The following is a 24,441-nucleotide window of genomic DNA, read 5'->3' on the forward strand; positions in this document are numbered from 1 at the left end:
GAACTTGAGGAATTGATGTCTTTTAACTACTGTGTGACTTTACTATTGACTTTGATCTGTATATTGTTCTATTTGATGCATATTTGCTAATGAGGTTTGAGATTGATTTTGTTTTTTTGTTTTTTTTTGCATTTTAAACTCTTTATTTAACAGTTTGAGCAACAAGATTTAATACAACAATCCTCATATCACAACAAAGTGTCCAAATTGTAAAACTAATTTAAAAAAACATAAGAATTAAAAGAGACAAATACCTAACAATACGGACACTCCTAACAAATGTGAAATAACACTTTGCAATACTACAAAAGATCCATGACACACAACCAAAAAGACAAAACAACATAAAAAAACACACAACTAAACAGCTCCTCACCACTCCCCAATCAAGGGATAGGCCATCAAACACTGAAAACTATGCATTCAACCATATAGGTCATTAAAAGGCCCCCAAATCCCATAATAACGCCCCACCCTTCCTTGTCTAAATAGCATAACTATCATATTTCGATAAAACCTGCATATCCAAAAGCCACTCCTCCACACCAGGCTTCTTTCTAGACTTCCAAACTCGCAAGATCTGTTTCATTGCCAAAACCAAAACTCTATTAATCCAATCTGCACTATCCCTAGCCCTTTCTCCTCTCCCCCTGTTGGACAACAATATGGTCAAAAGGAATGTGCGCGGAAGTTTCTCCTCCAACACAAAATCTAACCTGTCCAATACACTGGACTAAAATTCAGATACTCTCGAGCACATCCAAAACATATGCATCAAAGAACCCCCGCTACATACACAACCCCAACACGAATCAGAGTCCAAAAGTCCCAACCTGGCCATCTTAGTTGGTGGCCAATATAATATATAGAGGATCCTTTGTCTAATATATCACAGTTGCAAATCCATCCTTGCCTGTACCCCCACATGAAGTAAATAGGTCCACTCTTTAACAGGAATATCTACACCAAGATCATTCATCCAGATCTGGCGAAGTCTATCCCAAGCCCTCACATCCGACTCTTCCATCGGCATAAATCCCATATATGTGGAAACCACATATGAGGCAGAACGGAGAAGCTCACACAATGGGGGTCTCTCATTCATGACCCCGTCCAACATTCCTGTCCGTTCAATCAAGAGTGCAGCCAAAGCATCATAACGACTTTTCTCTCTAGTGCCAATCCCAAAAGATGTTTTCAATTGGTCAAAGGGGATCATGCGACCATCTAGCCACACATCACGAACACGAAGAATACCTTTACTGACCCAACTCTTCCAGCATAAGGGCTTGTTAGCTAACTGCAAACATGCATTATGCCACAAAGATGCATCATAATGCATCCAAGCATTCCCACCACCTATTTCTATAAAGCGCAACAACGCCTCCCTAGTAGCACACATTGTAGGCAGCTTCCTCACCGAAGGCGGCACTTTCAACATAGAATATATATCTCTAAGAGCATAAGGAGAAGATTGGGAACTCTCAATAATATGCCAAGTGGGAACATAGTCATGATTATCAGTAGGAGGTTGATTTCTTCAAGAGAAAACCCATACAATAATTTGTCAAGATCGTATATCCAAATCCCCCATCCTTCACAGGACATGTCAAAATATATTTAGGCACTTTAGGCCTTTTACCAACCCCCCCAAAGAAAACCTTGGAAAGCTTTGTCAACAGGAGCAAGTACTTTTTTCGTGAATTTTAGGGGGATGGACTGTATGACAAAGAATTTTTCGTAAAAGTACCAATTTAATGGCATTAATCTTGGCCCATATCCCCATCTCCATCCGACTCCACTTCAATATGTCCCTATTAATTACCTCCAATATTCGCGATACATTAAAAGCAGTCATTCTCTTCAAGTCTCGGACCAAGTAAACACCCAAATACTTCACTGCCCCGTCTCCCAGTGGCAGTTCCAAGAGCCCAAAACACTATGTGAGATACCAACATCCAAAGGGAAGGCCACTGTTTTTCCCCAATTTATCTTGTGGCCCGACAAACGACCCACTTCTTCAAACATCTGTTTAAGTTTCACACATCCATCTGCAGGATCAGACAAAATAATAGGCATGTCATCAGCGTAGCACAGAACTTTCATCTCATTATCTCCACATCGAAGGCCATGAAGGCTCTGCTCCTGTTTTAAGTATAAAATGAGTGGTTCCAATGCCAGATTAAATAGGTATGGAGACAATGGACAACCCTGCCTGGTCCCCCTAGACAACAAGAAAGAAGATGACATAACCACATTTACCCACACCTTCGCACTAACATCAAAATTCAATGCTCTTATAGTATTCATGAATGTGTCTACCACACTCTTAAGAAGATGGGATTTGTAAAGAAAAGACCAATTGACCCTGTCAAAGGCCTTTTCCGCATCCATAAAAAGCAACAGGGTATCCAGAGTTACTGACTTCGGTAGACCCATAAAGTCAATCAATGTCCTAATATGATCGTAGCCATATCTACCTTTCATAAATCCAACCTGTGAACCACCGATCAGTTTGCCAATGCACGCATCCAGTCTATTAGTCAATATTCTAGTAAAAATCTTGCGGTCCACATTCAGAAGTGAAACCGGTCTATAACTTTCACATTTCCTACCATCTTTCCCTGGCTTCGGAAGGACGACTACACAAGCCTCTTTCATGATGGGGCAAATTATCCCGTTCTTCATAAAACCATTGTACAGGGTGCATAGGAACTGTATTAGCACACCACTCAGCGTCTGGTAAAATTCTACCGGAAGACCGTCTATTCCCGGTGACTTACCCTTATTAAGTGGACCAAATGCCACCAATAATTCCTCCTCTGTAATTGGGCTATCCATCATCCCAGGCTGATCCTCACATAAACTTGGAATGACAATTTATCAAAAAAGGAGTCCATATCAGCTTGAGTTGGGAATTGATCCTCACGATATAAAGTATCATAAAACTTCCTGAAACCCTCGCATATCTCACCCTTTTTGATAACATGTTTACCATCATTGTTCACCAGTTTCTGAACAAAGGAGTTACCCGTTAATCCCTGCAACCTATTCACCAGCAACTTTCCATTTTTGTCACAGTGTTCCCAGAACTTTTGCTTCATAAAGAACATGCCCTTTTCATATTGGATATCCATTTTTCGTTTGAGTAGTTCCTTGAGCCTTCCTACCGCTCTCCTATCATCAGCACTCTTAGAAACTGCAAAATTCTTTTGAGCCTCCTCCAAATCACCTTCCAATTTCCGAAGCTCAAGCATACCTTTCTTCCTTGCTCGGAATGTAATCTTCATCAATTCCCCTCATACAGTCGCCTTATAACTGTCCCAAACCACGACATCAGAAGCCGAGCCCACATTAATATCGAAAAAACTTCTCGTGAAACTCTCTAGAGATTCAGCTACCCCTTGTTCCTGTAAAATATAAGTCTTAAGTCGCCACTTCGAGAACTCCGATCTCTCCTGTCCTATATTCAACTGCATCAACATCAGAGAATGGTCCGAAATACTAATTTCCTTAATGGTCACCTCCTGTAACTTGCCAGCTAACCTGTCAGAGACAAGAAAATAATCAATCCTTGAATGAGAGTCATGCACCGGCGAGTAAAAAGAGAATTCCTTCTCTCCCGGATGAACAAACCTCCAAGCATAAATCAAATTTAGGCCATCCACAAACTTCCAAAAAGTCCTACTCGCGCTCTCGGCAGTATACCTACATTGTGCCAAACGGTCCATTTTCCCGTCCATCACACAATTGAAATCACCCCCTAAAATTATATATTCCCCACCCATCTCTCTCAAAAGTAATGAAAGTTTCCCAAAGAAAGGACTACCACTAGTACACCGTCCATAAATTGAGCCTATCGTTATTAGTTTATCTTCACATTTAATATCAATAAGAAGTATCCTTCCATCCTCATCCTTCACTACTTTTTCAATCTGAAGTAGTAAACCATTTCGTAGCAGTACACTCAATCCCCTTGATTTGTAACTGTGGCAATTGTTAAAGGTCTTAGCATACCATCTATTTTTGAGTAGATAAATAGAATCACTCAACAAATGGGTTTCCTGAATAAGTGCAATATCTACCTTTTCCCTCTTCAGTCTGTTCAATACTTCTTTTCTTTTTCTCGGAATGTTGAGGCCCTTGACATTCCAGGAACATACCCTCAGGTCACCCATCATCATGCACTATCCAACCTGAAGCCATCTATACCAATCCCAAAATCATACACATCAAAGGATAAAGGTGAGGGAGTGATGAGACTGAGTTGTGTAGACACTACAAGACAACACATAACAATACAAACACACCGAACCCATGAACAAACACATAAGAAGCATTTTGTAAAGGTTTCTCGTCAAACCAAATACAAATAAATATAAATAAATATCGGTACATTTGTATGTCCTGTTTTAAATAAGTTATAGGAAGATCAGAGGGATGTGATGAAAGATAATACAACAATAGTATTAAAAGGCTTTATTGATAGATGCGACAAGCTTTTGACCGATTGCAAGTTACGTACGGCTGACTTAATAGTCGAACCCAATAAGGTTCACAAAAAGTTATATTCTAATGACTGGTGTTGTAGAGGTTTCATCTCTCTCTCTCTCTCTCTCTCTCTCTTTCTCTCTCTCTCTGTTACGCTCACCTGGTTCCCACAGGGGTGTCGATTGGACCCGGACAGCTGCGGTCTCCACCAACGTGATGCGTAGTGAAGAGATGACAGTCTGGACTGGCCCGCCTAATCTTGTCTGCTGGACTCGTAGAAGTATTCTCCTGCAAGTGGAGAAAGGGATTTAGCCACCCGTGGACTTTAGTGATGGCCCCCCAACAGTTCTCGTTCTCCCCACTAATCACCTCCGATATCCCCTTTTGGTAATCCCACCTTATGTTTTTAAATGATGAGCTCTCCATCCTGCATGGCATGCAGGGGCGCGTAGATACCAGTTACTTCACTGGGTTGAAGGTACTGGAGGAGTTCCGGAGGAATATTAACTCCAGTGTCTATAAAGTTCAAAGAGTTCAATATGTCCGATGTTCACTCTTGTTCCATTCCCTCGTTAGGTTGCAGCTGGGTCCAAAAGAATATTGCCAGGAGGCAGCTGATGGCGTTCAGGTAAGAGTCTGTATTACCAAACACTGTCCGGTAAAAGTTGCATGAGTTTAACTTGCTGTTTTCTCTCCCTTTATAGGTGCGGCATAGGAAGATGCGGGGAAATAAAGAATAATACCTCTGGTGGTAAAGCAGGTAAGCCTATGGTGGCAAAGAGATTGTCTTTGTCGGTTTTCTCGGCTCACCTTGTTATTCCTTTTGTTTTCCCCCCAGGTGCTGGATTTCGACGAAGAAAATGATGGAGGCAGCGCCGAGTCGAAAGATGCGGTGGACTGGTGAGCATAACGACGCATGCTGAAATAATGTCCTTTCCAGGCTCGGAGATGTTCTGGGTCCGGAATCAGGTAAGGAATCAAATAATGTCCGTGATCTAATCTCGTCTCCTTTCTTTTCCTTTTGTCTAGGAGCTCCGGATTCGAGGCGGGCGTGGCAGAAGACTGGATGCTAACTTGCAGACACGGTAAGCGTCACGCTGCTGGATGCAGAGTAACGCGAAGCATGGGCTGCTGTTCGGGCGTGGTTTAAATAGCCTGCAAAGAAGTCCCAGGTAAGAAGTTCCCCAGAACCACACCCGAGTGAAAAATAGTCCCTGTAATAAAATAGTCCCATCCAGGCCTCACGTTGGCTTGGATGGTCTGCATAACACTGAATCCAATGAGTTTTAATGAGTATCTGGATGCCTGCTCCCGGGGCTGATGGACACGATCCGGATGCCCGGGGGTAGGCATTCATTATTTTTTTTTTTCTCTCTCTCTCTCTCTTCTCTCTCTCTCTCCTCTCTCTCTCTCTCTCTCTCTGCAATAGGAGCGCAGAGCAGGAAAGCCTTTGTCAGGCCTGTGCCTTCAGGTAAGGCAGTGATTCTTCAAGGGCTTATAGTCATAATGTTTCTCTTGTCCAAAAGCTTGTATAAAAAATATTTCTGTTGTCCCTTCTTTCCTTTTCTAGATGCGATATGAGCACATAATTAGAATGCCTCTATCAGGTCAGCAACTTCAGGTAAGGATTTGATTCTGCAAACATGCAGTAAAACTGTCCGTGCTTACATGCTTACACTGTGCTTGATCGTTGTTCAATGATTCACATGCTAACCTTGTATTGTCCTTTTTCCTTCTTTTTCAGGTGGAGATCGGATGACGGGAATCGTATGAGGACCAGGAAATCAGGTAAGCATTGAAGCACAAGAAGGCTTGTACTGATCAGGTTGCCAAAAGATAGCTAAGCACTGGCGTGGGTCCTGGGTGTGATTATATAGCCCTGGGCCCATGCTGGATGCATAGAGCGCTGGTATTAGCAATCAACCTGTGTCCCCAGTGGCAGCCACCTTACTTAGTTGGACTTGCTCTCTTTGATATTGATATTTTATTTCTATCGCACTCGTACACAAGTGTTTCAGAGCGCAACAAGGCAAGGGAGGGGAACAGGGGAGTACCAAACAGGCCCAGTGACATTGAGAATGCGCAAGTGCATGGGAGAGGGGGAGGGGAAAAGTGCATGGAAGGGAGAAGTGCAAAGTGCGAAGCAGAGGAGAAACAGATAAATAACAATAAATAAATAATAAAGGCAACAAACAGTGGTAGTGCAGCCAGCAATTTGCAAGTGCTAGGTTTAAGGCAACAGACACGGTAGGTCTTATAAGTGCAGGAAGAAAAAGGGGGGGCTGTATGGGTACAGATACAGACCCCAGTGCAAGGGGTGGCCCAGAGGCAGTGCGGGAGGGTGGCGGGGTGAGCAGGTGAGAGGGGAGCAAAGGCAGAAGAAAAGCGGAAGGTCTTGAGGTGGTCCCGGAACCTGAGATGGTTCTCCTCAAGTTTTAGATTGGCAGGGAGGCTGTTCCAGAGGGAGGCCCTAGCTGAAGACAGAGATCTACCCCCAGCTCGTTTCTTTGAAAAACGACTGACCCGGAGGGAGTTGGAGGTAGAGGAGTGAAGAGCTCGAGAGAGAAGGTATTTGCGGAAGGATAGCTGAAGGTATTTTGACCCGGGACCCAGAAAGCCTTGTGGACAATGCAGAGGGTTTTGAATTTAATCCTTGCATCCACTGGGAGCCAATGGAGAGATTTTAGAGCTGGAGAGATACAATCCCAGGGCTTGAGGCCAAGGACAAGTCTTGCAGTCCTGTTCTGGATTAGTTGCAGAGGGCGGAGAGTAGAGGCAGGTAGATTTAGAAAGAGGCTTTCTGGCTGCCATCTTACTGTGGCCAAACATGCATCTGAGTGATCCAATCCCCATGTGACTCTGCTACTGGTGGCATTTTCTGGCCTGTATGTGCTGTTTGGGCAGTGATCATGACAGTTTGGGTGTTGTGGATTCTTACTTTATTTTCTGCCCTTTCCCCAAGGTCAGGTATTACTTCTGCCGGTTTAGGTGGAATTTGTACCAAACCCGGGAGATCCGATTGAGGCGTAAGGAGATTAATGAGATAGATACTAAATGTAGATTTTGTAAAGTCCAAGAAGTGCTGGAGACTCTTAAGCACTTGCTGGTTTTCTGACCTTCTCTTAAATCTTCTAGAATAATTAATTTTAAAAAACTTCTTGACCAAGGAGATAACATTGATTGTGATTTGTTTTGGGTGAAATGCTTAAGAGGTATCCCACATCAACTGCGTTAGCAGTGGTACATTTTTAGTTTACATTTAGATGGGAAATAATTACCCAGCTGTACTCGAGTAGTTGTCAGGATTTTTATATATGCTAAAAAAACATAGTTTATTACATTTATGATCTTAAAAAAGATATTTTTGTGACAGAAACTTGATGAATTTTACAATGTGGATAAGACTGCACATGCACTTTTGAACTGTATTATTGATAATATGCATTATGGAATTATCCCAGGGCCTAGGGACTTTCCAATGTTGATTCTTTCTTATTTTAAGGTGAGCCAACTTATATAATGCCCAAGGAATTCATAATTATTGTTTTTCTTTTTTTCATATAATTCCAATAATTCTTTGTTTTTAAGTGTTTTCCATTTTATGTCTTACATGTTTTATCACATGTCGTGTTATGTGGATTTGCAAATTTAAGTCATTGTTTTAGAATGTGTGACTTGTTAAGGTTGAATATTTTGATTTAACCAATAAATAATTAAAGAATAATATTCTGATAAACCAACAGTCTACTCCTTGCTTGGGCTAAACGCAGATGCTGTGTTCAAGGGGATTAACCGCCATACTGAATAGCACCTGACACTCCCGCACCATTTAGGATCCTACCAAAAAATGGTTTTTGGGAGAAGAGGCGAGGGGACAAGGACTACAGGGTTCAACGCAGGCACAGGTACAGCGCTACAGCGAGGCACACATACTCTGCACCCAATCTTAGCCATGACCCCAAAATATGATTTTGAAAAAGAAATCAATACATTAAAGCAATTCTTGGCAAGGCCTGATATTCTTATTTTCTTATATAAGGGGAATGATATTGTGAGAGAAGGAATTCTTTTCTCTTACTCTAAATGAGAGTACAGATAAGCGATAGCAGTAGGATTGCTCAATTGAGAGCTTATTTGCTAATGGAACATAGGCACCCATGCCAGTTGGCTTATCAACCATGAAATTGTCATTACGTGCACGATGTATCCGCAGGTCGGTTATCTGATGGAAAGGTTGCGCCACATATGACGACAGGCTTGGGATAAAGGCGGGCGGGCCAAGGTGCTTTGAAGCCAAATGCCCCTTGTTAGCCCGGGCATTGTTGGAGTAGGTATTCTGTCCGATTGTTGGGGTTGGCATTGAACCAGCCATGCTAGTGGCAGTCGTACTTCTGGTGAGCTCATAATTGTGATGGTCTGCCCTCTCCAGTGGTTTGGGGGTCCCCAAGGCATCTTCACTTCTGGTGTGTAGGCTTCCCATTGCTACTGTTGATCCCCCTCTTCCCGGGCTTCGAGCAAAACCAGTAATTGTTTATTTATAACGTGCTTAATACCCAGAGGTTTCTAAGCGCGACCCGGGGATCGAACCTGTGTTGCTCTGCATCATCTTGCTTCCAAGACGAGCGTGTTGCTCCTGAGCTATCCTCCCAAGTAGGAGTCTCTTCAGGTTTGCTAGCTCAGACAGCACAAGGCTATATTTGCAGTCACTAACCGTTGGAACGCCCTTCGCAGCTGGATCTGGTTTCAGCGGAGTGGACAGGTCATGTAGAGTAGGTAAGCCGCAGGGGCTAATGCACAGCTGGGGGCTACTCAGAGCACTCATGCCCAGACCCTTCTTGTTTACGTCCGAACCTCCAAGAAAGGGGCTGGAAATGTTAGCTTCATACGCTTTATCTTTGGAACCCTCATTATCCTTGTTTTCCGTGGGTATATTGAGTCTATTTGGGGATGAGGGTATGTTATAGGGACTCGTTGGAAATCCTGCGTGGTTTTTGCTTTATCATTGTTACTGTCTCTCGTAGTGCTAGTCCTAGGGGACAACCAATGCCCTTGTAGACGATTAAGTCGTGCACTGGTCGCAAAGTTCTAGACTGCTAGTCTTCAAACTTGTTGGGTCAGCTTCGCCCACTCCAGATCTAATTGAGAGGGTAACATAGTTGTCCATATTGGTCGGCAAGAGCTTGATGGGAACCTGAGGCTCAAGAGGTGCAATGAATGGGATAGCTGTGTTGCTGACTTCTCTGACCCCTGGTTGAATAGTGGCTTGGCATAAAAGTTACAGAGAGTGGGAGGGATGCCAGAACCTTCGGTGCACCAAACGGGACTGGAATGGGATTGGTAGCTGCTACATCAGTGAAAACTATCAATGTACGTTCGCTAAAGAAAAAACGTTATCCAGGCGGTTGCCTTGGTGACATTAATATTTTATTTCTATCGCGCTCGTACACAAGTGTTTACACAAGGTGGAGAAATGGAACTTTGTGGAGAGGTGCTGACATAGGATATCATGGTCAATGAGGTTGAATGCTGCAAAAAGGTCAAGGAGGAGCAGCATGAAGTGGTTGCCTGGGTCGCGTAAGATGTCTAGTTGGTTCTTAAGGTTGAGAACTGTTTCTGTACTATGCTTCGGTCGAAAGCCAGATTGACGGGATCCGAGTCATTGTGCCTAATAACATACTAAGTTCATCCCCAGAATAATACAAATACTGCAATGACTCAATCATTGAGAAAGGGACATTCGATTTCCACTAGACAGCATGTTGATTTGTACTTCAGCGCCTGTACTCTGGGTTTGGCTCTGAGGATTCAAGCTAATGTGCTGTAAGAATACAGCTTGCTAGATTGTAGCAGACCACAGCACATAATGGATAGGGTTCTATTAGTTTTACTAGTATTCGGATCACTTAAAGACAGGGTAATATAACTATCACTGATAAAGAGTTTGTTCACTACTTCAAAGAGACAGAATACATAAGCAGACCCATCTCGGTTCACTCAAGTACTGTGCAGAAAGCAGTCATGCCAATATGGAGGTTCATAGAAAAAGCACTCAATGATACTTCACAGACTATTGGATAAAACCGAGAAATAAATAAAAATGTAGTTGCTTTTTTAAATTTATTTTATTTTTATTGTTGCGATTTAGTTTACAATGAACCTTACACAACATTAATCTCAAAATACATTCACATGCATCAATTTATACATCTCATATACAATATTGTACTTGAAGCCCTGGATCTCCAGCTATATGCCAAGCAGAGCATTTTGCTCCTCAACCAGCAGGCGCCCTGCACTAGCTTCAAAAGCTTCACAGGCTTCGGCCGATCCTTTCCAGTAAGAGCTGCCAAGTTCCGGAACTCACTGCCCTCCGCCCTCAGACTAGAGGCTGACCTGAAGTCCTTTCGGAAGGCTTTGAAAACTAATTTCTCTGGATAATGTATTCCGATTCCTGTTTTGAAACCTTCCTCCCAGTTCCTATGTTCTGGCGTCTACCACCTCAGACCTTCTTGTCCCGTTCTTCAAGTATGTTCTTGAATGTGTAAATGTTGCGCCCTGATACCTGTGGGCTTTCGGCGCAGTATACAAATAAACAATAAAAAGAACATTTCAATAGAGATCAAGCACAATCAATCATATTTAAAAAGCAAACAAGTGTGAGAACAAGCGACAGGTTTTCACCCCACAATAGTCTAGACCACAAAATCTCGTTTGAATTGTCCAAGGAGAAACTATCCCCTTCTTTAACAGAAGAACTCAACATAAACGAAGTTAGAGAATGGCAATCCATAATCCAATGTATTACTGTTTCCACGCTGCTGGTCGTATCACAAAAGCAACAAGCCAGAGACGGCTCATCTCCTACGGTGGTACTAATCCAATATTTAACATTTAACATTTGATTGCTTTAGGGTATGTCTTGCTGGTTTTGGGAGAGGTCTGCATATATCTATGACCCACACAGCAAGGAAGACCATTACTATTCAGCAGAACTGTTCAATTATTTGATACACACTTTAGAAACAATCAAAGTACATCACTGCTGAAAGTAAGTTCAAATGTTATATCACCTTACCTTTGAAGGCTTCTGCAAGGTCAATGTCATTTTCACTAATATCACCAACACCAAAGTGGACTAGATCAAGTTGACACTGATCACTGGCATCATAACTGTCAATAAGACCCAGAAGGGCTTCCACAGAGCCATCCACATCACCTAAATGAATCCAAAAGAAACACCAATTGACACAAATTTTGTTCAATTATCTAGAATATAAACCATTAATGTTTTTAAGACTAAAGCGATAAACCTCTTAGATCGTATTAGTTCAACTGAAGATGAATTTATCACACGCCCCACCAAAACTAAACAAACTGTTAGTGCAAGACTGGCTAGAAAACTATAATTCTAAATTCCCAACAAAAGGGTGATTTGCCCTTGTTCAAAGGAGGTTTGCCTGGCATTTCGGTGCTGGACTGCCCTTGTGGGCAGGACAAAGACTGATGTGCAGATGGATATTCCTCCTTTGTGAAAAGTACAGTGAGAAAAAAGCGATGGCTCCGGACTCAAAGTGGGTAAAAACCACTGAACAGGTTATCATGCCATGTTCGTTCTGGAGATGGGCGCCTGCTACCTTTTTTGTATGATTTGTCCAGGTACCTACAACTTTTTCCCTATAAAAATGCCTAACATGTACCTTTGCTTTTGCCTAAACCACTTGCCTACACTGGAACATATAGGCTCCTGCAAAGCTTATATCCATCTGGGGTTTGAATATCATCTCTGTCGTCGAGGTGTTGGCATGCTAGAGTCGTTAAGACACTTGGTCACTGTTTTCCCAACAATGGACAACAACCGAGTTCATCATGTTAAGGACAACACTCCAGTGGGAACAGACTTTGCAGGGTATATGTTTTGGTCTCGCCTTATGTGGGGCGAGAATGTTTCACCAATATTAGCACTGAGCAGATTTCTTTTGGAGATTTTTGAGGAAATTGAGAGTAGATAATGTTTTACTAAATTGAAATGTTCTATGATGTTTGCAATTGGTTATTGCTTGTTTTTACTTTCTCTCATTTTTTACTTTTTTTTTAAAGCTTGCGAAAGGCTTTCTGGGCCCCTGGTGCTCACTGTGCTCAGAGAGGCACAGCTCCACCTCACTGATTAGGCCTGACTAGGCTGAAACATGTCTCTGGGGTTGCTGTTGGTAATCTTGTTCAGAGGAGATTTGCCTAGCATTTCGGTGATGGAATGCCTTTGGGTGGGACAAAGACTGATATGCATATGGACATTTCTACTCTGTGAAAAGCATAGTGAGCTAAAGTGTGGTTTAGACTTTCCCAGTGGCCATCCACCAAGAACAGATCAATGGGCTGTGTTAGTGCCGGTAGAGGAGTCGCTTCTTTTGCACTTTCTGTAAACCACATCACAATACAAAACAAAATACACATTTACAGAATAATGTTTTAAGCAATGACATTTTGTACGACAAAGTGTGAGTTTATGGAAAATCTACCACATCGCATACACACCTCTACAACTGATTGCCCAAGTTAAAGGGATGGTCTAGTAAAAAAATGTATTTAAAAAATAGATAGGCCACATAAAAAAAAAATACTAGCATTCTCCGTTTTAAAACTTCCTATGTAAAATTTTGAGCTATTCAAGCTCAAAATTCGAAAAAGCAAGCACAGAGGCGCAGCCATTTTGTGAAATGGAGGCCCTCCTGTGCTGGCTTTTGCGGCACTAATGAAGGAAAAGCCAGCCAGCTGTAGTAAACAAAGGCTACCGCTGGGTGGCTTTCCCTTCATTAGTGCTGTAGGCGGAGGACGGGGACCGGAGACCAGAGCAGGAAAGCTGCAGCTGAATCTCGGTAAGTGCTATTTATTTTTTTTACAAAAAATAAGCACTAGCTGCGTTAAACCGCAGCTTTAAAAACATTGTATTTATGTTTGCAGTCGCTTTTGAAGCGACCGCAAACATAAATACAACGTTATTGTGTTGGAAAACGCTGCGGTTTTTCTTTCCAAGTTCCTCAGGCTCCTTAGGCTCGGAGGAGCCTGAGAAACTTGGAAAGAAAAACCACAGCGTTTTCCAACACAACGGCGTGTGTTTCTGCCTGCTGTGGCTATCACTTTGGGTCTCCGGTGCTCCGAGACCCAAAGTGAAAGCCACAGCAGGCAGAAACACACGCGGTTATGTTTACATGCCGCGTAGTGTTTCTAGCTGCAGCTGATTTCCCATTTGGGGCTCTCGGGCTGCTCGTGGGGAGCCCGAGAGACCCAAATGGGAAATGCTAAAAGCTGCGTTGTCTGCCTAAATCTGCTTTCCCATTTTCTCCGAGCCGGAGGAGCCTGAGAAACTTGGAAAGAAAAACCGCAGCATTTTCCAACACAATAACGTTGTATTTATGTTTGTGGTCGCTTCAAAAGCGACCGCAAACATAAATACAACGTTTTTAAAGCTGCGGTTTTATTTCTAAGTTTTCCGGGCTCCTCCAGCCCGGAAAACTTAGAAAAAAAAACGCAGCTAGTGCTTATTTTTTGTAAAAAAAATAAATAGCACTTACCGAGATTCAGCTGCAGCTTTCCTGCTCTGGTCTCCGGTCCCCGTCCTCCGCCTACAGCACTAATGAAGGGAAAGCCACCCAGCGGTAGCCTTTGTTTACTACAGCTGGCTGGCTTTTCCTTCATTAGTGCCGCAAAAGCAAAAGCCAGCACAGGAGGGCCTCCATTTCACAAAATGGCTGCGCCCCTGTGCTTGCTTTTTCGAATTTTGAGCTTGAATAGCTCAAGATTTTACATAGGAAGTTTTAAAACGGAGAATGCTAGTATTTTTTTTTTTATGTGGCCTATCTATTTTTTAAATAAAATTTTTTACTAGACCATCCCTTTAAAGTAATGAGTGAGAGGCTACAACGCAGCCATCTCCAGTAGACCTTGGAAGTTCAGGTTTGATGCAGATATCTAATTAACAATATACTGATTTAGTAGATGAACATGTAATGCAACAATATAAATAAAATGTTTTACGACTATCAGATTTCCATGCAGCAAATATTATGGAGCAAGAAGTGTAAGCGGTTTCAACCCAGCACTCCAACTAAGTCAATGCCTAGTATGGGATGCCCAATGGAAACCCTTATTTATATATTTTTATGTCAAAAGTTCTTTTATTACTGGATGATGTACCCTTACATAACGCCCCTCTATTTGAATCCCCCTGGTCTCACTGAACCAAGAAGAAGGTATGTTTTGCAAATTAAAAGATTTATTTGAAGAATTGAACAATATATCAAACTTTTATGAATATGAACAATATCGGAATATCACACTTATGAATATTTATGCAATGATCAGCAATGGGTAATATGACAATATCAACAATCTCTTTAATCAATTAGGAGTAGGAATAGGAAGATTAATGTAGCAGAGAATAACTTTGTATGGGTTCAAGGAATGCAGTGATATGAAAGAATGCAACACAGAAATGAACTTGATATGAGTTCAACCAAAGACAATGTGACCACTCTTTCCCCCTGTCACTACTCACTCCCCCCAATATGCGATATAAAGAGATGGAATGAGGGCAAACAGGTTTCAGGAATAACAATCAACAATTTCAGTTTCAATCCCAATTCCCCCAGCAGGCTTAGAGAGAACAGTAATGATTTTAAAACAGGTCAATTGCTTTTAATGTGGTTTGAATTGAATGGGAACAATGCTAAAAATGATTCTTAATTTGCTAAATGCGATTCAGAACTAGTGAGAGTTGCTTTGGATTGATTTGGGTAAACACTAGCAATGATTGTTGAATGGTTGGCAGATTGAAAACAAAATTCAGAAGTTGAATGCAACAAATAGCTATTTTTATATGTGGTGAAATTGAGCCAAATGCAAATTCGCAGCAACTTATCTGCATGCGAGAAACGCGATTACGGAAAAACTATGACATTTAAATTACGTTTCTAGGACATATGGTTCAGAAGTTACAGAGGTTTTAGTGAAGGTCGATTTTTCTCAAAAAGGGTCAAGATTTTACAAATGGGATTGCGCTTTTGAAGATTTACCAACAAGAATAGGCTTATACTAAGGGGCTATGAAGATGCAAGATACCCAACAGCCAGCCACCAGAGCAGCGGCGCCTCCTCTCCGACTTTTGTCCGCAGACACTTGACTTTCTTCAGAAAATATATTTAGCGCAAGGATGATTTATCGCTACAGTTATCACAAGACTATATAATGAGAAGGATTCAGGATGGACAAAAGATTCTATAATGCAGTTCTGGATAGGTTGAAATGGATTGAATAGGATTACTTTAAACTAAGAGAGGACTATGGACAGTTCTATACTAAATACTCACTACTATGGCTTTGGAATGGAATGGGCCCGTCAAAGATCTGGTCAAGGGTTTGGCTGGGATTCGCTCGCCACCGGACATCTCTCAGGCGCTTGGTTCTGCTCTCAGTAAGGCACTCTGGTCTGCATGGCCTCCTGGACTGGATCTGACAAGTTCTGGGTTACAGCACTGCCCTACCGGTTTGGATCTCTGGTTCTAGCACAGGTTCTTGGCCAGAAGCAGCAAAACAGCTCAGCCAGGCTGTTGGATTTTGTGGTGGCCCTTGAAAGTTTGGGGTTAGAATCAGGTTGCAAAAGATTCTAAAGGCCAGTTGAGAAGGGTTCAGCTTTTTGGATTGGCCTTTCTGCTTCAGAGTTCTAGAGTCTGGATTCTGGATCTAGGTTCTGGAGTCTGGATCTTCCTGCAGGGTGCTTCGCCAGTGGATCAGTTGATGGGTGAATGTGTGTGTGTGTGTGTCTGGGTCCCTCAACAGTCCCTATTTATCTATTTTCCAAAGGGGTGGGGAGGCTGATTATACAATGCCCAACCCTCTAAGGATCTGATAGGTCAGAAAATTCCCCCTCTCCCGATTTGAGAAGGGAACAGTGTGTCATGATGTGTCATCATGTGTCAGAGTGAAACAGTGTTTAGGGTCCAGAAAAAATCCCTCCCCTTTGTTCTTACCCAGAAAATCTATTTTTCCCAAAAAAAAAACATTTCCAATATGCACAACTTGTTAATAATATATAATTACATGACAGATTGACTAAGGTACGTTTCTGTCAAAATGTTATCTTCCTACGAGTTTTGGTTCACAAATGACAGTTTTTCGCGCTTTTGCACAATTACTCAGTGTCAGTTCTGTACCAATTTTTATACATGCATGCACATACCCTCTGGACATATTCCTGTAATTTTTCATGTTCCTAACATAATCACAATAGCTAGAATATGAACTTTTTCGTGGTTCAGTCTCTGAATGTCACACAGATTCCAGATTAGTTTTAAACTGTGGGCGAATTTTTCATTTTAATAACCTATAAATCCCATATTTTTATCAGTTCAGTACAATTTGCTATAAGTCTTTTTCTCAAACATACAGATTCTTCAATTTCAAATCCACATTTTTTCAGTCTGGCCCGCTTCCAAGGCTTCACTGAGTCAGAGAGTCACATGTGCTTGTCTTCCTGGGCAGTTGGTGTCAGTCACACCCGAATTAGCATTTTCATTCAGCTCAAGGGAGTCCTTTGTCTTCACTCAGAGCAACATGCCAGAGTACTCCTCCCATTTACTTTCACACTTGCCTGTCAGATACTCAGCAGAGCACAGGGGAAAAGATTCCTTTGTTTAGGGAGAAGGTGTGGAATGTGTCGGAAGCTCAGTGTGGGAAACCTCTTGGAGTTTAGCTGAATCAGGTTACCTTATGGCAATTGTGGCATTGTTCCTTGTGAAAAATTTAAGTTACACATTTAAAAATAAGCAAACATATCTTCAAGTCTTTTTCAACTTGAAAATCAATTTGTGGCACCCTATACTGCATTTGATGGAAGTCCCTTCTTTGGCATATTTAGCTTTTGAGACACAAGTTTCACCTGACAGATTTAGAGATTGCCAGCCTCTGACAGAGGCGAGTAATGGTATTGCACCCTTTTTTGACATATTTCTTTCTAGCAAGCATCTTGAAAGGTGGACTTTGTTCTGATAAATATACTTCTGCTGATATTGTATTTATGTGGATTCTTGAAGTAGACTGATGTTTAACACCCAACAAGAAGGTTGGATCTTTTGGGCGGTTTGTGAGCCATGATTTTGCAAATTTGACAACCAAGAAAAACGGATTTCCACACAGCTCTGTGTTTCTTTTGCAGTCATTTTGTTCTGTGGGCAGCCAAATGATGGGTTTTGGCAGTGGTCTGCTGTGTTACCACTGGCATAGGCAAATGTGGATGGCGGCCTATTTTTCAGATCTTTCCTGCGCACTTCTGGGTGATTTTTAGTGAGCAGAATGCTCTCCGGCGGCCATTTCTGATGTTTCGGATGCAAGCAATGCACAGTAATGTTGCAGGGCCTGGACTAGTGGTGTTAAAACATCCCACAAGCCCCCCCTCTTGCGATTTGGCGTTGATCGACCATCAATGGGAATTCGCAAGACTGGGATGTCAGTTTCATCTCTTCTGATTCCACAAATGGCAAAGTTCATCGTCTTTTACTCCGTCAGGGGTGGATCGATCGGTTCTCCTCGCCAGTCCTGATGGGAGTATTGAGCGATACTCCGGGCCCCTCGGATCTTTGCTCCCGGTCCCCGGGTAGTCCTTCTTGGTTAGTCTCCATGGTTTCCAATCAAAATACTATGGGTGACAAAACAAAAACCTATTTGTAGACATTTCCCCACCACTATTAATGTAGTGGGGCGGACATATATATTTTGATAAATCAAGACATTTTTATTATTGTATTTTATAGACTATATATGGAGTATTTTATAGTTGGAGTTTTATGGAGCTGGAGTGGCCCCCTCTGGGGTTCCAGAAGACTCCTCCAGTTGCTGCAGAGTGTGCCTAGGATGGCAGCACTTTAGTTGGTTAATGTGGACCCACTTATCTTCACCCTCTGCCAAACTGCCTTTCGGGATGCGGATTTTGTAGGCGACTGGTGAGATTTTGTATACAATTTAAAAAGGACCCCTCCAGGTAGGCAAAAATGTGCGCTGTTTGGCCTGGTTCCTTTGGAAATTGTATAGGTAGACCCGGCCTCCTCATTGTATTCTTTTCTGGTAGTCTTCAAGTCATAGTGGGTCTTCATGCTGTCTGCAAATCTCTCTAGGTTTCGCTGAGCATAGGCAAAAGCATGTTGAAGGTGTTTTCTTAGATTTTCAACATACTCATGAGTTGTGGAGGCATTGATCAATGTCTGCTCTTGGGTTCTGTAGAGTAGATGCTGGGGAAGCACCATCCTGCGTCTAGTCATCAGCTCAAACGGTGACATTTTAATTGCAGATGAAGGGGTAGATCTGATGGCCATAAGGACAAGAGGTAATCGAATATGCCAACTTGGCCCAGAATCTGCCACAAATTTTTTTAATATGCTCCCAATTGTTCTATTATATCTCTCTACTGCACCACTAGAGGCTGGCCGGTAAGCAATATGTAGCTTCCTTTTAACCCCAAGTATCTCTCACATCTTTGTCATTACTTCGCTGGTGAAATAGCTACCTCGATCCTTTGGGGTAGTCCAAAACGCGAAAAGATGTGGTTGATCGTCAGGGCAGCTGCTGTTTCTGCCTTGCAGTTTGGGGCCGGGAGACATTCCACCCATTTAGTAAACAAGCATGTCACGGTCAACATGTACTTGTTTCCCCTAGAGGAGCGAATCACAGGCCCAATGAAATCGACTTGTAAATCTGACCATGGCAGTGTCATCCCCCTCTTTTGGAGAGGCGCACAGTGTGTGAGGGATGTTGGCTGAAATTGTGCACACACAAGACACCCCTTCAAGTATTGGTCGAGGTCCTGCCCCATGTGTGGCCAGTATGCAACCTCTCTTAAGATTTCAAGTGTTGTATGAAACCCCCTATGACCGGCTGTGGCCTCATCATGGGCGTGACTTAACATCAGGCTTCGGAATGAGGTAGGGACCACCCACTGATCATGGCCAGCTAGGGATCTCCTTGACAACAAACCGTCTTGGATTTGGAACATTTTTGGACATTTCATCAACACTCTGAGGTCCTCTTTCCCTATGTAATCGGTATCCGTCAGGGGAAAGTTCTCAGGGTCCTCAATGTGTTGATAAAACTTTCAATTATTGGATCCCCTTTTTGAGCCGTAAGCAAATCAGCATCTGGGGTCTCCTTACTCCATTGTGCAGTTGTAAGATCATTGTGAGCATTTGTCTGGGACCTAGTGATAGCAGTGACCTGGATTTCCCCCAACAGGGACTCGATCTCTATTAGATACCCTTGGATGGCCACGGTTTTGGCCAGCTGATCAGCTAGGTCATTTTCAGTTTTGTATGGTCCCTCTACTTTGGAATGACCCTTGATCTTTTTCCAGTAGATGGTCATCCCATTCGAGGTGACCAGATCATCAATATTTTGGATTAACTTCCCATGTTTCAAGGGTTTGTTATTAGCACATAACATGCCTCTGGTTTTCCAGTTAACCAGGTGTTGCACGAACCCGTACCGTACATAATCCGAATCTGTGATTATGACCAGTTCGTGGAGTTGATGTTGGACAGCAGTGAGGATGGCTTGATGCACAGCCATCAACTCTGCCACTTGACTACTTCGGGGACCAATCTTGTACCCAGCGGAGGGTTCTGGGGTCTCATTCACCCATGCATTCCCTATGCCGGCCACAAGTTCTTTTTCCCCCGTTGTCGTCAACATGGTAGGAGCATCCATCCACATAGACAGTGGGCATTCCCTCACACTTGTCTTCTTCAAAGACTTTGTGTGAGGAATTGAGGTATGCCTCCATGTTGTCCTTGATTTTTAGACTCTCGTCCTCGAGACATTTTCTCTGGCACAATCATGCAAGTCAGCCAGACCTTGCGCGAGGGGACTCTTCTTGTTTTGGCCATATCTGACCTCCACAGGAAAGCCTTGCATTGACAGAATCTAAGAAGTATCTCGGGAATTGCTCACATTTCCGGCCCGGATTCTGTCACTTTGGAGATATTGCAGAGGCTGGTGTGGAGTCTTCACTATGTTATGTTCCCCCTGGATAAACGGGCGGCAATTCTTCAATGCCCACACCGTTGCCAGGAGCACCTTCTCACAATCGTTGATTTTTTCCTCCACAGAGGATAAAGTTTTACTCGCATAGGAGATTACTTTATTGACCTTGTCATGCTTTTGGTATAATACTGCAGTCAAGCATGCATTAGAGAACCCTGTCTCCAAGAAGAACTCCTTATTTCTGATGGGGTAAGCTAGGCAAGGCGCTTGTGAGAGGCTTCTTTTGAGTTGTCTTACTGCCTCGGGTTGTTGTGGTCCCCATTCCCACTTGACCCCCCTCTTCAAAAGATGAATCAGGGGTCTTGTGATCTCTGCGTAGCCCTCAATGAACTTTCTAAAGTAATTAGTCAGTCCAGGGAGTCTCCTGAGTTCCCGCAGAGTTGTGGGGTCTTTCAATTTCTGGAGTGCTTCCACTTTCTTTTCCTGGGGACAGAGACCCTGAAGAGTAATTTCATGCCCCTAGAAATTGACACGGGTTCTACACCATTGTGCCTTTTGAAAGGAAAGTTTTGCTACGGCAGCCCTCAACTGTGTCAGAACATAACGGATCTCTGCTATGTGTTCCTCCACAGTTGAGCTTTTGATGAGGACATCATCTACATAAGCCAGGTTACCCCTTTCACCCAGGTCGGGCATGGACTTATGTATAAAAATGTTGAATTAATTGCCGGAGTTCATGTATCCGAAGGAAGTCGGGGTCCATGTGTACTGCTGCCCCCCAAAGGTAAAGGCCAGCTTGTATTGGTCCTCCCTACTGATAGGTACAGTCCAGTATTCATTGGTCAGGTCTATTGCAGTGAATACCTGTGACCCCTGATCTGGGCCAGCCCTTGGTCAATGTAGGGAAGAGGCCATTGTGAAGTATGGACCCGTTTGTTGAGCCCCTAAGGTTGGCGCAGAGTCTCCAATGGCCGTTTGGCTTCAATATCCCCAGCACCGGATTATTGAAGGTGCTGTGGACTGGACGGATTATCCCACGGGACTCAAGGTTCTTAATTATTTCAGTAAGGGACTCCATTGATGCGAGAGGCAAGCGATATTGCTTCACAAACACTGGAGTCATGCCAGGGTCCGTGGGAATTGTTGTTGTGTGGATGTCGGTACGACCACAGTCATATGAGTCCACCACAAAGAGATCTTGAAAATCCAAGAAAACTTGTTTCAACTTTTGCTTCTGCTCCAGAGTCTCACAGACATCAGCTAGGTTGACTCTTTCTTCAACCATCTGCCTGAAGCCTGGAAAGACTTCTGGTTTTGCTATCTCAGTGGCTTCCTCCAGCTGGGTGGAGAAGTCCCTGGTCAGAGTGCTGATTTGGACTGGTGGCTTCAGGTGGGGAAGGCAGTCCTCACGGACCTGGAAAATCACCTCATCCCTCCTGAAGTCACAGGTCACCTCTTCCTTGCTATAAGGGCAGGAAGTGTACACCAGGAAGTTCCCCCCCATGCCGGGTAAAGATCCTGTCTGGTGTTGTGTTGTCATCACTGTCACTGTCAAAACAGTCCTTGGGGATTGGTCCTAACAGTTCATTGCCTAAATCAATGGAAAAGTGTCGGTCATCAACCGCCATTCCAATAATGGTGCCTGCGGCTAGAGTGATGCTCTTTAAGTCGCTGTTATCCACCTCTATTGGAATGGTGTCATGTTCTATGTTGACTAGTGTTGTTGGGTTTACCCCCAACCCTTGCTGTTGGAGAGAAGCATTTAGATGAATATAAGCATCAGGGTTTTTTAATTTCTGTCCTCTTTTAACTTTCACTTCTAGGGAGAATTGTCGGGTCCTTTCTGGGATGGTGACTTCCTCTCCAATCTGAATTTCAACTGCATAAGGTAGCAATTGAGCTGACCTAAATGCTTTCTCTGGATCATCAAAGCCAATGGGATTATCCGCTAATCGGGACCAAGCTTTGAAGTTTATTAGGTCCAAACTAACGGCAAAGCGATTGAGAATGTCACTGCCTAAGTAAAAGGCAGCAGTAACGTCTCGCACGACCCAACAATTATGGACTATGCTCTTTTTGCCTATGGAGATTTAGAGCATACACCTGCTTGGCAGGAGATGTTTGGAATTGGGTGCTTCCAGATCCATTTCCCAATTGTCTATCTGAATGTGGGAATGGCCGGATCTTTTGGGAGTTGGCGGATAGTGGCTTCGCTGATGAAGCTCTTACCGTTGTTCACACACACTCGGGCGAGAACAGAGACCTTCCCTTCATTTAACTGAACAGGGATGAACAACTGCTCTCTAATTTGCTGAATATCAGCCAGGCTCTGAGCTGATTTCTCATCTTTCTGGTCTACAGGAGTGGGAATGTCTGATTGTGGATTGGTAAAGAATTTCAGAGTGTTTCCTTCCAGTGTGGAATGCCACCTTAAACTGGAAGGAAGGTTGATTTTTTAGAAATAGAGAGGACCCCCATCACCAGTTTGTTGTCCTACTGCTATTACTGTCACGTCTGGAATTTGGTTGTTCTGGAAGTGAAATTCTACTTGGTCAGATTTGTGTTCAACCATGTGACAGGTGCTGTTTAAACTAACATGGTTGACACTCTGTTTTAATTTTATTGGTCGTCTAGTCTGGGTCCAGAGGACCTTGTTTATGCAATCTATTAGGGGCGACAACCTTTGCAGGAGGTCATTCCCTAGCAAACATGGGGTGCCCTCTGGAGTCACAACTATGACCGGGTGCTTCACCCTGTGTCGGCCAATTTTAACATCAAAATCCGCAGTCCCCTCGACAGGAATTTTCTTCCCGTCAAAGTTCTGAAGTTGTCCAGGAAGAGAGGCGAGAGGAATTTGGTAATTCTGCCCCCTTCCTGAATTCAGTTCATCAAAGGCATTTTTGGACAGAAGGGTAGCTTGGGATCCAGTGTCCACCAGTACCAAAATTGTACCCTGCCCCTGTGCCTGAACCGGGGCATAGTATCTTCCCTCCTTCTCCGCAAGGGGGCACAGATAACGCACATTTTTGGACAACTGGTGGGTTAATTTTCTAGTTTTGGACATTGAGAGAGAAGAGATTTGGGCTGAATTCTGTGGGGAGTCTAGGGAATCTGCAAAGAAAAGGTGGCAACTAGAGATGGGAGATGTTTTGAGTTCCCCTGGTTCTGGTCCGCCCCCCCCTTTTTGGAGGCAGTCACCAGGGTGGGTTTGAACCAGGGGATTTTCATGTTGTTGGTTCTGGGATTGGATGATGGGCGGCGCTAGCTCAGTCCCCACATCTACCCAGTCTGGATTTGAATCCTTTGGGACCCATTTTTCTTTGGGAGGAGTTCCCCCATCTCTGAAGGAGAAGATCCTTTCCCCAGGATCCTCCGAGGATCCCTCTCCTTCAAATTGGAAGAGCTGTGCCTCCTCCACAAAATGGGTCTGTTTGGGTCCTTTGTTTCTCCTACCCCTTCTCTGCTCCTTGGGTGGCAGACTTTCAGTGGTAGGAGATTTTTGTTCCGGTTCCTGTTTGTTTTCTAGATTGTACTTGTCTGGCAACGGGGATTTTGAAAAGATTTTCACCATCTAAAAAGAAATCTGTCTGTCCTGAAGAAGGCCCATATTTCATTGTTTGTAGGGACACTAGGGATAGTGTCCGATATATGTAGACGGCCGAAACATGTCGACACATGACAATAGACTAACCTAAATAGATAGTCTAATATCTGTTAACCACCTAAATAAACAGAGTGGCCACGACTAACCTGTTGAACCCCACATGAAATAGACGGTTTGTTTGTCTTTTTAAATAAGTGAGAAGGAATTAGCATTGTGTAATATAGACTGGAAGATGTGTGTTGTACTTCTCGCTGTGTTTTTTCACCTGTTTTTAATTATTGGTGATTGAATTTTTGACTTTGAATAAATTAATATAAAAGATGATA

General features: G+C 43.2%; 1 protein-coding gene across 6 annotated transcripts in view; it reads right to left on the reverse strand.

The window, feature by feature from the left end:
• MTIF2 (mitochondrial translational initiation factor 2) overlaps nucleotides 1-24,441 on the reverse strand; it is an 857,581-nt gene that overhangs the window by 319,827 nt on the left and 513,313 nt on the right. For all 6 annotated transcript variants that reach the window (XM_069608244.1, XM_069608249.1, XM_069608245.1 and 3 more), the window contains one exon: nucleotides 11,567-11,707. In XM_069608244.1, coding sequence (XP_069464345.1) covers nucleotides 11,567-11,707 — 141 coding nt within the window. The remainder of the gene's footprint in view (nucleotides 1-11,566; nucleotides 11,708-24,441) is intronic.

Source organism: Ambystoma mexicanum, chromosome 4q, assembly GCF_040938575.1.
Source record: "Ambystoma mexicanum isolate Mex_15411 chromosome 4q, UKY_AmexF1_1, whole genome shotgun sequence".
Lineage (NCBI taxonomy): Eukaryota > Metazoa > Chordata > Amphibia > Caudata > Ambystomatidae > Ambystoma > Ambystoma mexicanum.